Source organism: Mustelus asterias, chromosome 8 (genome assembly GCF_964213995.1).
Source record: "Mustelus asterias chromosome 8, sMusAst1.hap1.1, whole genome shotgun sequence".
Classification (NCBI taxonomy): Eukaryota; Metazoa; Chordata; class Chondrichthyes; order Carcharhiniformes; family Triakidae; genus Mustelus; species Mustelus asterias.
In genome coordinates this window covers 71,078,225-71,092,754 of record NC_135808.1, presented here as the reverse complement: position 1 = coordinate 71,092,754, position 14,530 = coordinate 71,078,225, and the positions used below count along the sequence as shown (strand labels likewise).

At 40.3% G+C, this 14,530-nt stretch overlaps 1 protein-coding gene across 3 annotated transcripts in view; it reads left to right on the top strand.

The window, feature by feature from the left end:
• dennd1b (DENN/MADD domain containing 1B) overlaps positions 1–14,530 on the top strand; it is a 296,649-nt gene that overhangs the window by 200,317 nt on the left and 81,802 nt on the right. For all 3 annotated transcript variants that reach the window (XM_078218144.1, XM_078218142.1, XM_078218143.1), the window contains 3 exons: positions 936–1,036; positions 6,434–6,479; positions 12,825–12,926. In XM_078218144.1, coding sequence (XP_078074270.1) covers positions 936–1,036; positions 6,434–6,479; positions 12,825–12,926 — 249 coding nt within the window. The remainder of the gene's footprint in view (positions 1–935; positions 1,037–6,433; positions 6,480–12,824; positions 12,927–14,530) is intronic.

Genomic DNA, 14,530 nt, shown 5'->3' with positions numbered 1-14,530 from the left:
TAACCGGACCCAGACATCCCCAAGTAGAATGCCCAAATCTCCACTTTCAGGATGCTTGCAAGCTTGATATTACAGTTCAAGACACTGATTGTTGCACCCAGGAGTCGTCAGCTGATGACAGAGGAAGATGGTCGCCCTTCCTATAGACTGGCTAGCACCACCACGATGACCAGTGGCTTGGCGACAGATGCCAATGCCAAAACGACGATCCACAATGACACTTGGTAGTGTCGTACGCAGCACTTGTGGCCTGTTCTGAAAATGTGCCACCTGAAATCGTTTTGCTTGCTGCCTGTCCATCATTCTTCACAGATGGAAGGGTGCAGCCTCTTTAGCCCCATACGATCGGGGTGTTTTTGCCACATTTTATATCTGTTTGCATAAGCGCAGGATGCATCGTTTTTGTGTAGAGTTCTTCTTGCAACACAATAGCAAATAAGTCGGTTCAAGAGCGTTGGCTGCAGATGAAAAGCCATAATATATTTATGCTTTCAACTGTACAGCTGTTTAGCTCGGGCAGTTGCTGGTCAATAGTGGCATTCCATGTGTCAGTGAACAAATTCTCTTGATACCTAAAGCTGCAGTTCACACATCACCATAGCTCCAACTGTCGAACATTTCAATCCCTCAGTGTTTTTTCAGCCTCGAGACTCTCCTGGCTGGCTCATGTTTCATTCTTGGCAATTTGCCCTAATGATATCCCTCAGGAGCCTTCAGACCCTGTTCTTTTCCATATTTAATCATGTTATTTTAATCCTGAGGATGAGCAAATTATGGGGCAGACGTGACCTTTTCACTGTTACGCTCTCTGTTTTTATCGTGAAACATTTTTTTTTAAACATAAGGGTTTTAACAGTCGATTGTTTTGTGTTGTGGTTTAATCAATTGATTTTTGGAATTTGTTTCAATATTATTCTTTCTGTTTTGTTTTCCAGTTAACGGCTTGTGTTCATGCGTCAGCTGCCATGCTTTATCCAATGTATTGGCAGCATATTTACATCCCAGTGCTCCCTCCCCACCTGCTGGACTATTGCTGGTAAGGCTACTAATCTACCTTGGAGATCCCTGCTACAGTTTTACCATTGCAGCTTTTACAAGTCAGGATAACACATAGAGTTGGTATTATTAACGTGACATTGTCTTGCGCTTTCAAGAGGCAGCAGCGGCGCCCACATCTACAGTATCATCATTATGGATGACTGCAGTGCAAGTTCCCAGGATATGCCAATTTTCTTTTCCAGCTCTTTAATGAGAGAGAGCATTTGAGCTATTGCGTGCTATTCCTAAAAGAGAATTTCTGCAGCAATCTTTAAAGGCTGATGCAAAACCCGTTAATTTATTACCTTCCCTTCCTCATTTTCATTTGAGCAGCAAAATTGGGATGAGAGATGTTTCCACCTGATTGATCTGGGGTCATTTGTTAATAGCTGACAGGTCTGTTTTCAGGTGATGGTCCACTGAGCGAGTCGGCCAGTTACTTTTTCGAAGAGCTGTGTTGGAGCACCATCTGAAAGGTTCATTAAAAAAATCCACCCTGTACCCTGAAAAAACCTCCTTATACTTTTGCAAAAACTGGAGATTGTTGTACATAACTTGATTCCCCGTGCATTGTTTACATTTGCTCATTACTTTTTGGTACTTCATGCTGGTAAAAATAAAGCAGTGTGGCAACAGAACAAAAGAAAAAGCCCTGTAAAACCAGCAGTAAAGCCCACTGCTGCTTCATGGCGCCAGGGAACCAGGTTCAATTCCTGGCTTGGATGACTCAGTCCGGAGTCTGCAAGTTCTTCCCCTGACTGTGTGGGTTTCCTCCGGATGCTCCGGTTTCCCTGCTCAGTCCAAACATGTGCCGGTTAGGTGGATTGCTAAATTGCTCCTTTGTGTCCCAAGATATGTGGGTTAGGGGGATTAGTTGGCTAAATACACAGGATTACAGAGGTGGGGCCTAGGTCAGATGGTTTGTAGGAGATGGGCTGGATGGCCTCCTTCTGCACTGCAGGGATTCTATGATTCTATGTAAACATGTCCCCTGATGTCAAAAATTATCCCAGGATATTTCGCGGAAGTGGAAGGATGGAGGAAGGTTGCAGCGTCAAATAAAGAAATATTAGAGTGGGTGTCCAAAGACTTGGCATAAAAAGTAAGTTTGTAGGAAGGATTTAAAAGAGCAGAGGGAATGGAAAAACTTAGGAGAAAGGTTTAGAATATGGAGCCGGAACTCTTGAAGCCATGCTGTCAATGGTGTGGTTAGAGATTGCAGAGGAGGGTTTTTTGGGAGGGAATATTGGTAGCACTGGACATGGTCAAAACATTAGGAGTTTTCAAGGCCCAGTTTGTTGCATATTGTTGAGGTGGCGAGGACAGGGGAGAAGGATTTGAGAAGCATTTAACAGTGGAGAAGGGAAAGGGTCATCTTTGTCCATCGTTCCTCCTAATGTAATGGTTCAATTGGAGAGAGAAGATTGAGGCTGAATAGAACTTGCTTCTGCCATTTCAGCCAGCAGCTAGTTTTTTGTGGCAGACACGCTCAGATTTGCGTCCCTTGTTCTTCTTTAGACACGTGGGGCAGAAGTCAACTTTTGGAGGCCTTCCGAAAATACTGATGTGGAATTATTATATCGGTCGTAGGCCTCATTCTTGGAGTCTAATAACCTTTTCAACTTCCTTTTCCTTAACTTATTCCTTAACTTATTCCTTTGGAATTGTTTCCCCTTCACAAGCACTCACTTTTGCCTCTACCACGTTGATTCGGTCACAGTTAACCAGTTGTTAAAAATCCTTTCATTGGATTTGGATATCGCTGGCTCGGCCAGCATTCATTACCCATCGCTAATTGCCTTGGAGAAGGTTGTGAGCTGCCTTCTTAAACTGCGACAATCCCCCTGGGGCAGGTACACCCACAGTGATCTTTGGAAGGGGTTATCCCACTTGGCACTTCTAGTTGGTCAGTTGTCAAATGTTTCATCTCTTCTGGCAACTGTTGCAGGCAAACAGGTTGATGCTCTGCAGAGACATGAAACTGGCTGTTGGAGATGGTGTTCAGCTCGTGCCAATTTGGGGAAAGCACTTTTGCTTTGAGGTGTCTCTTTTGTAACTACTTCTGTAGCCTGTCCCACAACAGTTTCAATGACTTGTGAACTGTTGATTCCGTCCTTGTTCACTGTGTCCCGTGAATAATACCTCTCCAGGTTCAGGCTGAGAAACCTGCAGTGACTACTTGGAGGGGTTGTTAGAGCGCTCCTTTCTAAAGTACACCTCTGATGTTGACTTGAGGTGCAAATATAAATGTGCAGCCTTTTGTTACACAAGTTACTCGTGCGATAACACCTACTCTGCCTGTTGCCCTATTACATGAATGCTGCTACTGCAAATCTGGGTTTGACTGCCTTGCTCCTACATCGATTATGGTGCTCCCATCCTGTTGAAGATAGTACATGGTCACTCAACATCACAGGAGTAGTTTGAGCTGTCTCACTGAATATGCAATTCTTAGCCTTCAGCTTGGTCCCTTTCTGTTCTGAGTGTGTTGTAACAGCTGGCCATGCCACTGCAACCAAGTAACTGTCAAGGAATCCAAGGACTAGCCCATCGCTATGTTGATGCCCAAACACCAAATAGTGGCAGTAACATTAGTGGTGTCGTGAAGGGGATCCTCTTTCCAGCACTCCATTTTTGAACTTCTAAAGTTGCCCATATGGCGAGCAAAGTCTGTTTGTGCTTGCCATTCCCACAGGGATAATAAATGGTATAGTTTTTAGCTGCACCATGCACGGACAATTTGGCAAGTGTGCAGTTTGAAAGGAACTCTTGGGCTGGAGTGCATAGTCATAGCACCAGATGCAGCTATTATGACAGAGCCTTGGCAGTGGAAGCTGCTGTCTGGTCTTTCCTAGGTTAAGACCTAATGAAGTTAATGAAACAATCAGTAATGACCAGGTCACATTCCTGCCTCAGCTGAAGTTTATCTCGGGAAAGTTAGACCATGCCAGTCAGCGTGAATGGGGAGGTATTGGGTCTAGGGTATCCGATGCTAACATGTTTCTAAGATTGTCTAGTTTGGGGCATTGCTGAATTTTGATTAATTGTTTTCTGTTGAATGTAATTGTTCAATAATAAAACTATAGAATGCCATTTATTTGTTTAATGTTTGATATTAGTTTTGAATTCCTTGTTTAACATCTTTTAAATATTGGACCTTGAAACTTGAAAGCTTCCTTTCTTAGTCACACTAGTTTTGTTGTGTTGGAATATACTTTATACTTGGCTGAAAATACAACAAATTGAAACTATTGTCACAATTTATCAGACATCTAATATGCAATTCTCCGAGAAATCTCTTGCTTTATCGGAAAGACTGATGTTGTGTGCTAATTTAAAGATATTTCATTTTAAATGTAACAGCTGCAAATTGATTTTTGTTTACTGAATTTCCAGTTGTTCAACATTATCCAGTTGTTCAACATTATCCATGCTTCATGTAAAGGGTGTGAATTTATTGTTTTTTTTACTGTGGGATAGCAAACACTCACTTTCTGATCAGTGTTGTCTTATCTGTAGATGAAAATGATTTGAATTGGCAAATGTTTCTGCCTTTTGTATAATACAGCACATGCTGTATTATACAAAAGTAAAATTATAATTGAGTACCATCAAATGTGCTGAGGGACACAAAGTACTATATAACTACTGCGGGAGATTTATTTTAATTTAATTGAACTAAACTGGTATTTGTCCACCATGTACATGAGGCAGCTGGAATTCACAAAACTTAAAAGATGAATTTTAAAATTTATTGGGCTGAAGGATATTAATCCTTTTGGAAAATAAGATGATGTACAATTCTTTTATTTTAAAAGCACAAAAATAATCATATTTATGTTGTCAATTTGCCCATTCACTGTAAGCTAGTTGATGCAGTAGATATTTCACAAAAGGATTAAAAATATCAAGATCAGACTTAAAAGTATAAAATTGCATATATAAATATGTAATGAAGTTATTGTGGTTCAGCGGTGGAATACATACACAGAATCACAGAATTGTTACAGCACAGTATTATATGCCAGTCTTCCAAATACACTGGGGACTGGTGAAGTGTTCTGGGGATTACATTTCTGGCAGGGTTTATGTTGCTGTTTACACAAATTAAGCTAGTCATGACTATTCAGAAATTGAGATTAAAATGTTATTGGCTAGAGACTACATTGTGTGTGCTGTAAATAATGGGGTATGGTGGAAGGGGGAGAAACAATTCAACCATTCATAAAAATCCAAGTGAGCTTCAGTGGAACCTAGTTCTTGCACTAAAGAACTGGAAAGGACAGAAAGAACGACAAGTACGTGGCTAATTTTTGTGCTTTTCTTCCTCCATCATATTAAGCCATGCAGACAGTCATCAGCCCTTCTCCTCATTTATAATGAACAATGTATAACTAATTTAGCTGCCTGATATTTGTTTGAAATGCCCATCCTTCACTGAAAGATGGATAACCATTAATTCTAATCTTTAGTACGATTCAGCATTGCTTCAAAAACCACCTATCATGTTGTACACAAAAATCAATGTGGGAGTTGTCGGTCCAGTATTTACAGTGTTGTGATGGGAACTCAGAATCTGACATTAAGTTGATCACTTGGCTGTCCTTTACCAGATGCAGTTTTGCAGTTCAGTTTATTACAGCGGAGTTACTGTTTACAGGATAATGCTTAAACAGTGCAGTATTTCCACAAGCCTGGTTTCATGAGATGGGAGCAATTATTTGTCACTTAACTTGCCTGCTCTGCATAATGTAAGGACAGTAATTGCTACAGGAAATCACATATTTAACAAATAAAATCCTTCAGCGAGAGCAGGCCTTGTGAACAGTTGCCCATCTCCATTGTAATTTGCGTGCCAAAGAAACATTACTTCATAATTTACCATTTTTTCCATTCGACGCAAGTGTGTCTGTGCGTGCACAATTTTGGCTTGCATTGTGTTACATATATAAGTCTGTGGCTGGTAAATATTTTGTACATGAAGCAATTCTGAGATGAATAATAGTCGAATTAATGCATTGCAAGCATATCCTGTTTACATTTATTTATTTCAAAAAAAATTGTATCTAATGTTCAATTTTAAATGCTCTCCATCTATTTCCGTGTAATGTGCCAGTTGCTTCACTTGATCTACTTGGCAAGTGGTGCAAAAATAGTGTAAAAGTGATTCCCTTTTGCCTCCCATTTAGTAATTATTGCTCATTACCTACGCAGGAGCATCTTGCACTTGTTTGCCTATGATGGCATGATAGCTCTCGGTTTTAGCTGTGAATACGTAGGGTACATTTCATGGTGCATAGTAGTGCTTCACAGATTGTCTTGTCCTTGATTTTCTGTAATTATATCCTGATCATATATTGACATGTAAAGTTTGTTTTGATTTTTTTAATTACAGTGCCCCAATGCCCTATCTGGTTGGAGTTCACTTGAGTTTAATGGATGTAAGTTGAATATATTTGCTATTTTTAGTAACCTATGTTGACTTGTAGTGTAGAGATCTTATTACACTGCTTAAAGGGCAGAAAGCGCATGTTGACCAAATGTCAAAGTCATAATGCCATCAATATTGTTGCAATCTTAAATTGAGAAAGTTTAAATATGATTAATAAATACAATTAGTGGATGAAAAAATATGAATCATGGGATTGTTCTCAAGATGGGGAAAATAACAAAAATATTTTAATTAGAGAAAAGAGCTGTGTTCAACAGGGTCTGCTTTTTGAGATTTAAATCTTTTGTTGAATCTCGTGACTTTACATTTTCAAAACAGTGGTCCACTACAATTTGTAAATGCACTGCCTGGTGATAAGTTGAGGGGCTGTCCTTCAGCAGAGTGTTTCTTGAACTCCTTTGAGCTTCATTATAAGTTCTCTACAGGTAGAATTGTACAGGAAGAATATGCAAGAGTTGGTCTTTGTAATAGTTGAGCCTTGAAGACAACGTTATCAATCAATCTCCAATTGTTCACTTGAAGTTTAGAAAAATGAACCTAAAAATAATGGTTAATTCTTAGGTTACAAGTTAACATACATTATTTATAATGTCAAGAGTCAAATGGCAGACAAAGCAGTAATGCGATATGTAATGGAATTAAACCATCTCCTTGATGCTTTATATTGTTTCATTGTTAAAATTCTGTTTGTTACATAACTACAGTTTAAAAATATTGCTCTGGGGAAATTGGATGGTATGATGCTTTAGGCAATGGCTTTTACTACATGGAATAGGTTCAAATCCAGCCCTCCCTCTGTTGGTTTTAGGGATCCAGTGTCAAATATATTTGGCAGTTTCATTTCCTCGTGGGCATGCACCAGAGTGGGTGCTGTAGGAAATAGGAAAGTGTAACAGGGTATATTGTTCCGAGACATACCATTGCATGAGAATAAAGGGAAGCTGACTCTGCATTTGGCTGTGCTGTACCTGACCTGCTGCTGACACTGGATTCCTGAAATGTGAGGAATTCCAATTCCCAATCATTGACATTCCGCATCTTGTTGAACCTTTTTAAAAGATGCTGCATTTTGTTGAGAAAAGTTGAGGGCAGAATGATTGCTGCAAACCTTTTGATGTCTCGACTGTGGAATGTTTTTAAAAAGTCTCCCTTCTCACCTGTATGCAAAAAAGGTGACTTGTGTTTATGTTCTATTAACTGTAATATTTAGAGAGATTTTAACTCTCTTCTTTACACTGCAGTCTTGCCAGTAAATATTTGCACAAACCACTTGTAGCAAGCTAGTACAGTGTGAACCATGGGGAGACACTGATAGGGCTGTGTATAAGCTCAACATAGTCTGTACTGTATTTAGAGCAAATATTTGTTGGCCTCGAGTTTATTCCATGACTGTAACCTACACCCATTTTTCTGATGTCAATCCTCTCGGACGCAGTGATGTCACTAGACTGGTAATCTGAGGCCCAGTTAATATTGTGGAAAAATGGGTTCAAATCCCACCGTGGCAGCTGGTGAAATTTAAATTCACTTGAAAAATCTGGAATTAAATAATCGCTATAGTAGTGACTGGAAACCATTGTCAAACCCATCTTTAGGGAAGGATATCCACCATACTTGCCTGGCCTACATGTGACTCCAGACCCACAGCAATGTGGTTGGCCTCAGACATGGCCCAGCAAGCTACTCAGTTGTGTAAAACTGCCACCAAGTCTCAAAGGAATGAAGCAGGACAGACCCTCCCATCATTGACCTCGGCCTAACAGCATTGTCGGTGTTCCTACAATACATGGACTGCCACAGTTCACAAAGGTGGCTCACTTCCACCTTCTCAAGGGCAGTTAGCGATGGGCAATCAATGCTGGCCTAGCCAGTGACACTCGCATCCTATGAACGAATAAAGAAGGAAGAAAAATGTATTTTGCCCAAATTCAGTGAAACGCCGAACCCATTTCCATAGATTTCTGGTTTCAACCTTGAAATTAGAAGTTTCAGCTCATTCAACCATTATTCATGCACTTTAGGCACAGCATGTTTGAGAACCTGCAGCCGGGGAAATGTTTCAATTTTTAATGTGACTTGTACTTAAAACTGGATTAAAAGAAATATAATACAGAGCAGGTCTCATTAAGGATAATTTTTTTTAAACGCTCAAAAAATTTCAATTAAAAGACCAGTAGAATGACTTTGTTCCCTGCTGTGTCTGAAAACCTGGTGGCAATGTTAAGAGACCCCCTCCCTGAACCTGTGCAATTGGAGGCTGGTGGCATTTGAGAGTCGATGGGGTATAGCCAGTTTAGTGGGTAGGGATTCATTCGGCCAGAAGGTTTGATCGATGGACATAAAAGGCAAAGAGACTTGAACGCATTGCAGCTTTGCCCAAAACGTTATGATCTTTTAAGGCACATAATTTGTTTGTCCTGAGATTGTGTTTATCTCGGCAGAAATGTGGAGGAAATTCCAGAATGCGGGTTTTACTGTTATCACAACAAACTGCACATTTATATGCTGTATCTGCAGCCAAGTGGCTACTGCTGTGTAATGAATGTTTTCAAAGATAATTTTATTCAGATATTTCCTGAGATAAGATTTAACTACATTTGCAATGTTTCAGCCATTTAGCCAAGATGTATACACTGGTTTTAATTTTTCCTGCATCAATTGACATGCATGCAAATTTTGAAAACAAAGGTTCGTAAAGAGAACTTCTTGGCGAATATTGACAGAAATGAAGCAAATGAACGTTGCCCATATCTCTGCAAATGATACTCGGCTCAGAGTCAGTATGAGTTGATTGGAAATTTAAACAAGTTCATTTCACAACATTTTGTAGATTGTTAACCGGCTGGGAAATTAAAATATCATCTTTATTGAAATGGTTCGGACAAGTCGTCAAACAGTATCAGGCTTTCAACACACGGTAAACATAAAAAAGATAGGAAAAATGCTGGAGGTACACAATTGTTTCCAGAACACTTCACGATCAAGATCCATTTACCGCTTCCTCCTAAATGGGGAGATTTTCTTGCAGTTTAGTAACTATCAGAATAACAGGGCCTGTTGTGCCCAGGACCAACAGGGTGGCATGGGTGGCACAGTGGGTAGCACTGCTGCCTCACAGCGCCAGGTACTCTGGTTTGATTCCAGCCTTGGGTGACTTTGTGGAATCTGCATCGTCTCCCTGTGTCTACCTGGGTTTCTTCCGGGTGCTCCGGTTTCCTCCCACGCTCCAAAAAACGTGCTGGTTAGGTGAATTGGCCATGCTAAATTCCCCCTCAGTGTACCCGAACAGGTGCAGGAGTGTGGTGACTAGGGGATTTTTGCATTAACTTTGTTGCAGTGTTAATGTAAGCCTAGTTGTGATACTAATAAATAAAGTTTAAACTTTAAAACTTAAAATTGAAAAACTTTAATAACTCTGAGGCACAGCTCGTCCTCTCTTTCCGCTGCTCTTGTCCGAGATGCTGGAGCTGAGCTCTGAAAAGAATGGACTTTAAAGGATGAGGTCGGGAGCCATGGTCACCATGTTGTGTTTTCTCTTCGGATGCTTAAACATTCCATTATCTGTTGCCCGTCCTCGCAGCTGCTTTAGAATCCTTGTGCAATGATGTTTCTTTCTCTGCATTTTTTTCCACAAGTATCGAAATTCTTCATGTTGTCGCTCTTGCCCTCGCTCTTGGCTGATTGCTTTTTCTTGAGAAGCTACATGGGTAGTTTTAGTTAAAACCACGGCCATTTATATCTCGTTTGTTCTCACCTGCCCCGTACCTTCCAGCATTTGTGGCTGGAAGGTACGGGGCATTCATTTATTGTACTTGTGATTTATTTATATAGCCTTAACCCTTCCACATACTCCCATTAGGTATGTTACTATGATTTATCCCTTTGGAACAGAAGTTCATCCAGTCCTTTAGGTATTGTAAATCTACCATGGTTTTTTGTTCCATCACCCCTGCTGATGATCTGTTCCACAATGGAAAATAATAACTCAATTTCCTTTCACCGCTTCAACTTTAAACAGTGCCCCCCCGCTTTTCGAATCTTCTACCCATTCCCATGAATATTTCGAAGACCCTCTTCCTCTTTGGAGAACAAAGTCCCAGGATAGACAATCCTTATTCTTATTTTGGCCCGCTCTCATTATTCGTTCTTCGGGTGTGGGTGATACTGATAAGACACCATTTATTGTCCATTCTCGGAGTAACTGAAGGTGAGAAGTAGAAGTTAGTCAACCAGTTGAGCTTCTACAAGAATCTGGTAGCTTTCATGGTCAGTTGTTCTGGTGCCAGCCAACTTCCCAGTTCGTTGCAGTGCCATTTGAACTCATAACCTCTGGGTTACTTATCCAGTACTGTAACCACGAGGATTTAAGATGCTTTATATTTAAGAATTGGTATCTTCAGTCTCCTCTAGACTTCACCTCATGATCCTGCAACTTCCCTGTAATATGGAGACCCAGAACAGGACCCTGGCTGCAGTCCCACTGAGATGTTCATTTCAACATCTTTGGCTACACAACCCATTTTATTTGCATTCTTTCCCCCATCTCCGCAAAAAAATTGAATTGATGCTTTCATGGAGGAATCCACCAAACACCCCAGATCTCCTCTTTATTGTCTGAGCTCTTGATTTTTCACACACCTGAATTGAACTCGATCTGCCACTTACTGTTGCAATTTTATTTGAATGATCACACATTGTTTAACACCTTTTGCCACTAATTTTCTATTATCTGCAAATTCGGATGCTGTTCTATCCTCCAATTCATTAAAAGAAGTTATAGACAACAGTGGTACTGGTTCTGACCCCTTGTTTATGTTTATGCTTTTCTGTTCTGATAAATTCCTCTCTGCTCTTTGCTTTCAAGCTTCCAGCCATAAGTAGTTCAGCACTGTTTTTTTTTTAACCCTGCTACCCAGTGTGTTATGTAGTAGAGTGTCACATCCTTTTCTGAAATTCAGATGTGCAAAATCAGTTGCCTCACCTTCATCTATCAGATCTATCAGTCCAAAGATGTGCAGGCTAAGTTGATTGGCCATGCTAAATTGCCCCTTAGTGTCCAGGGATGCATAGGTTAGAGGGGTTAGTGGGTAAATATGTAGGGAAATGTGGATAGGGCCTGGGTGGGATTGTGGTTGGTGCAAACTTGATGGGCCGAATGGCCTCCTTCTGCACTGTAGGATTCTATGAATCTGTAAGCACCTCAGAAATACAAGGCATCCATTGAGATCTTATTTAATTGCAACGCATTTCTGAAAGCACCATTGGAATAGAAGGTTGTTCAGAGACTTGAACATATGCCGCCATTTCATTATATCATGGCAAACCTGCACTTCAAAATCGCTTTGATTTATGTTCCATGATGCCTTTAGCTGGTAAATATCTGTTCATTTCAATGTGGAAAGAAACATAACTTGCCCCTTCGACTGCACAGCAAACCACAGGAGCAGTACCACAGCTTAGTAACTGGATATGCAATCTCAACTTACTCACCAGGGCCTGGGCCCTTACTTTTTTGCTTCATTTTCCTAAACCGTTTTATCATGCCTTTTTAAACAGTGGTGATGGGTAACCGCTACTTGAACTTATAAATTGGAGCCAAGTGTCAAATGTGTTAAACCTGTGTTCAGACCAAATGTTGCCTGTTGCATTGTAGAATGAAATTGTGTGTGTGTGTGTGTGTGTGTGTGTGTGTGTGTGTCATTATTACAACACTTCAACGAAAAGAGTTCAAATATTCATCACCCACTTTGTGGATGGGACGTTAAGACGTTAACGCTTGAAGTTTATTTATTAGTGTCACAAGTAAACTTACATTCTCACTGCAATGGAGTTACTGTGAAAATCCCCTAGTCGCCACACTCCAGCATCTGTTCGGGTACACTGAGGTAGAATTTAGCATGGCCAATGCACCTAACCAGCGTGTCTTTTGAACTGTGGGTTGAAACCGGAGCGCCCAGAAGAAACCCAGGCAGACACTGGGAGAATGTCTATGCAGAGTCTGTACAGTGACCCAACCCGGGTCCCTGGCGCTGTGAGGCAGCAGTGCTAACCACTGTGCCACCGTGCTGCCCTTTAGCTCTTTGGCTGTGCACAACAACCCACAACATCGGATCTACTGCCACAAAGCACCTGAATGAGACAGGTAACTCCATACAAGTGTCCCGTTGCTGGAAATGCTCTCCTCTGGGAGGACACTGCTGGCTGATGATAGAGCAACCATGGAAATATAATTTTTTCTTTTCTCACAACTTGAGGACCATAGGCCTTTTTTAAAAAATAATTAAAATAATATGTACAACAATGCTGAACAAATTTTCTCTTTTCCTTCCATCAGAAAGTGAAGAGTAAAGCTTTAGAAGATGTGATCATTCTAAATGTGGATACAAACACACTGGAAACGCCATTTGATGACCTTCACAACCTGCCGAGTGAAGTGGTAAGTCAAAATGGTACTCTGCTCTTTTTCAATTTCATTACCTCTTTGTCACGGTGAAAGTCTTTCCTTTTGTAATCATAGATTGGAAGATGCTAGGGGTTGGGGTGAGCAGTCCCCTGTCTGCTGCTTTTTTTTTTTCCTTTTAAATGTGAAAATCAGGAGTTGCAAATTGACTTTTATGAAAGCAAAATTATTTTCAAGATTTTGACTGTGGCTGAAGAGAGGTTTTGAATTGTGCAGCCGGTTGTAAATGAAGCTCATGATCCGAAGGATATCTGCATTCATTAGCTGAAGCTTTTTTTAAAATGTAAGTCTCTTCATCTTATACTTAATCATTAAATTACAAAGTATGCATTTCTGTCTGCCTAGTGGCATTTCTTGCTGAAGAACGAGTTGAGTTGTGAAGGCTGCAAGAAGAAGGGGGCCAATTATCAGCTCCTGTTTCCCTGCCACCTGCCAGCTCTCTTTCCTTTAATTAATGTTCAGATGGCACCGGTCAATATAATAAGAAATACTTTTACAGTTGGGGTCACAAAATTGATCCTTTGATCTTCAGTATTCTGAAACATTTGTTTCCGCGAATTATTAGTTTTCCGGTGCATTTTAATTTTCTTATCTTCTGACAGCCATTTTCAATGAAAACACATTATTTGTTTTAAATCTGACTTCTCCCTCCACTGCTGAAGAGTTCTGTTTGGGGAAGCAAGTGACAGTTTCAACTCTCCCCAGAAGTGTGCTGCTGTAAATAGGAAGAGATGGTTAAAATAAAGGTTTTTTTTTTGTTTTTGCCAATGAAATCTGATAAATGAGGTGTCGGCTGGATCTCTGCTTTGATCTTATGTTGATTTTCCAGGTTCCTAATGCTTCAGGGTGCTTGGCATTCCATGTTTTCGTTAAAGCAAACCGCAAGCAATATATGACCAAAACTTGTACAAAATGTGAGGTGTCCATTTACGAGAATCCACCTTGTTGTTTTCCCTACTATTTTGTGTAACGGGATAATTTGCGTTCAATGTTTTGATTCCATTGGGTTTCCATTTGCTTTTTGCCCTCTTTACCCCACCCCCACTGTCGGAAAAAGTAATTGTAAAAATATTACGAGTGGGACTCCTGTTGATTTGAGTAAAGCTGCTACAAGATATGTTTAGTTACATGTGAGTTCATGTCGCAAGGATTTCAGTCCATATGGAGTCTATTATTAGGTCAGTTTGTGTATTGGTCTCAGTTGTCATAAAGGTCAGAGGGTCACAGTTGTCCTGAATTACTGAACTGTTTTCAAGTAGACACTCTGCTATGGTGTATGCTGTCATCTTAATAATGGTCTCTTGTCAGATATTCACACATAATATTTAAGAGTTATTGACTATTAGAAATGTTAGTTTTGTTCGGAGCGATACCACTTCGGAAAATACTGTGGATTTCCAGATGGGAACATAATTCTTGCCTTTGGCCTCTGGCAAACTGTTTATTTACATTCTTGCTGAAATACTGCTGTGCTCATGTAGATTTATAATGTTCAAATCAAATTTTGTTTTGTTAAATTTTCATTGCATTAATAAGCCCCAAGTTAGAAAGCACGTGTCTTGTTCTTAAACCTACGATTG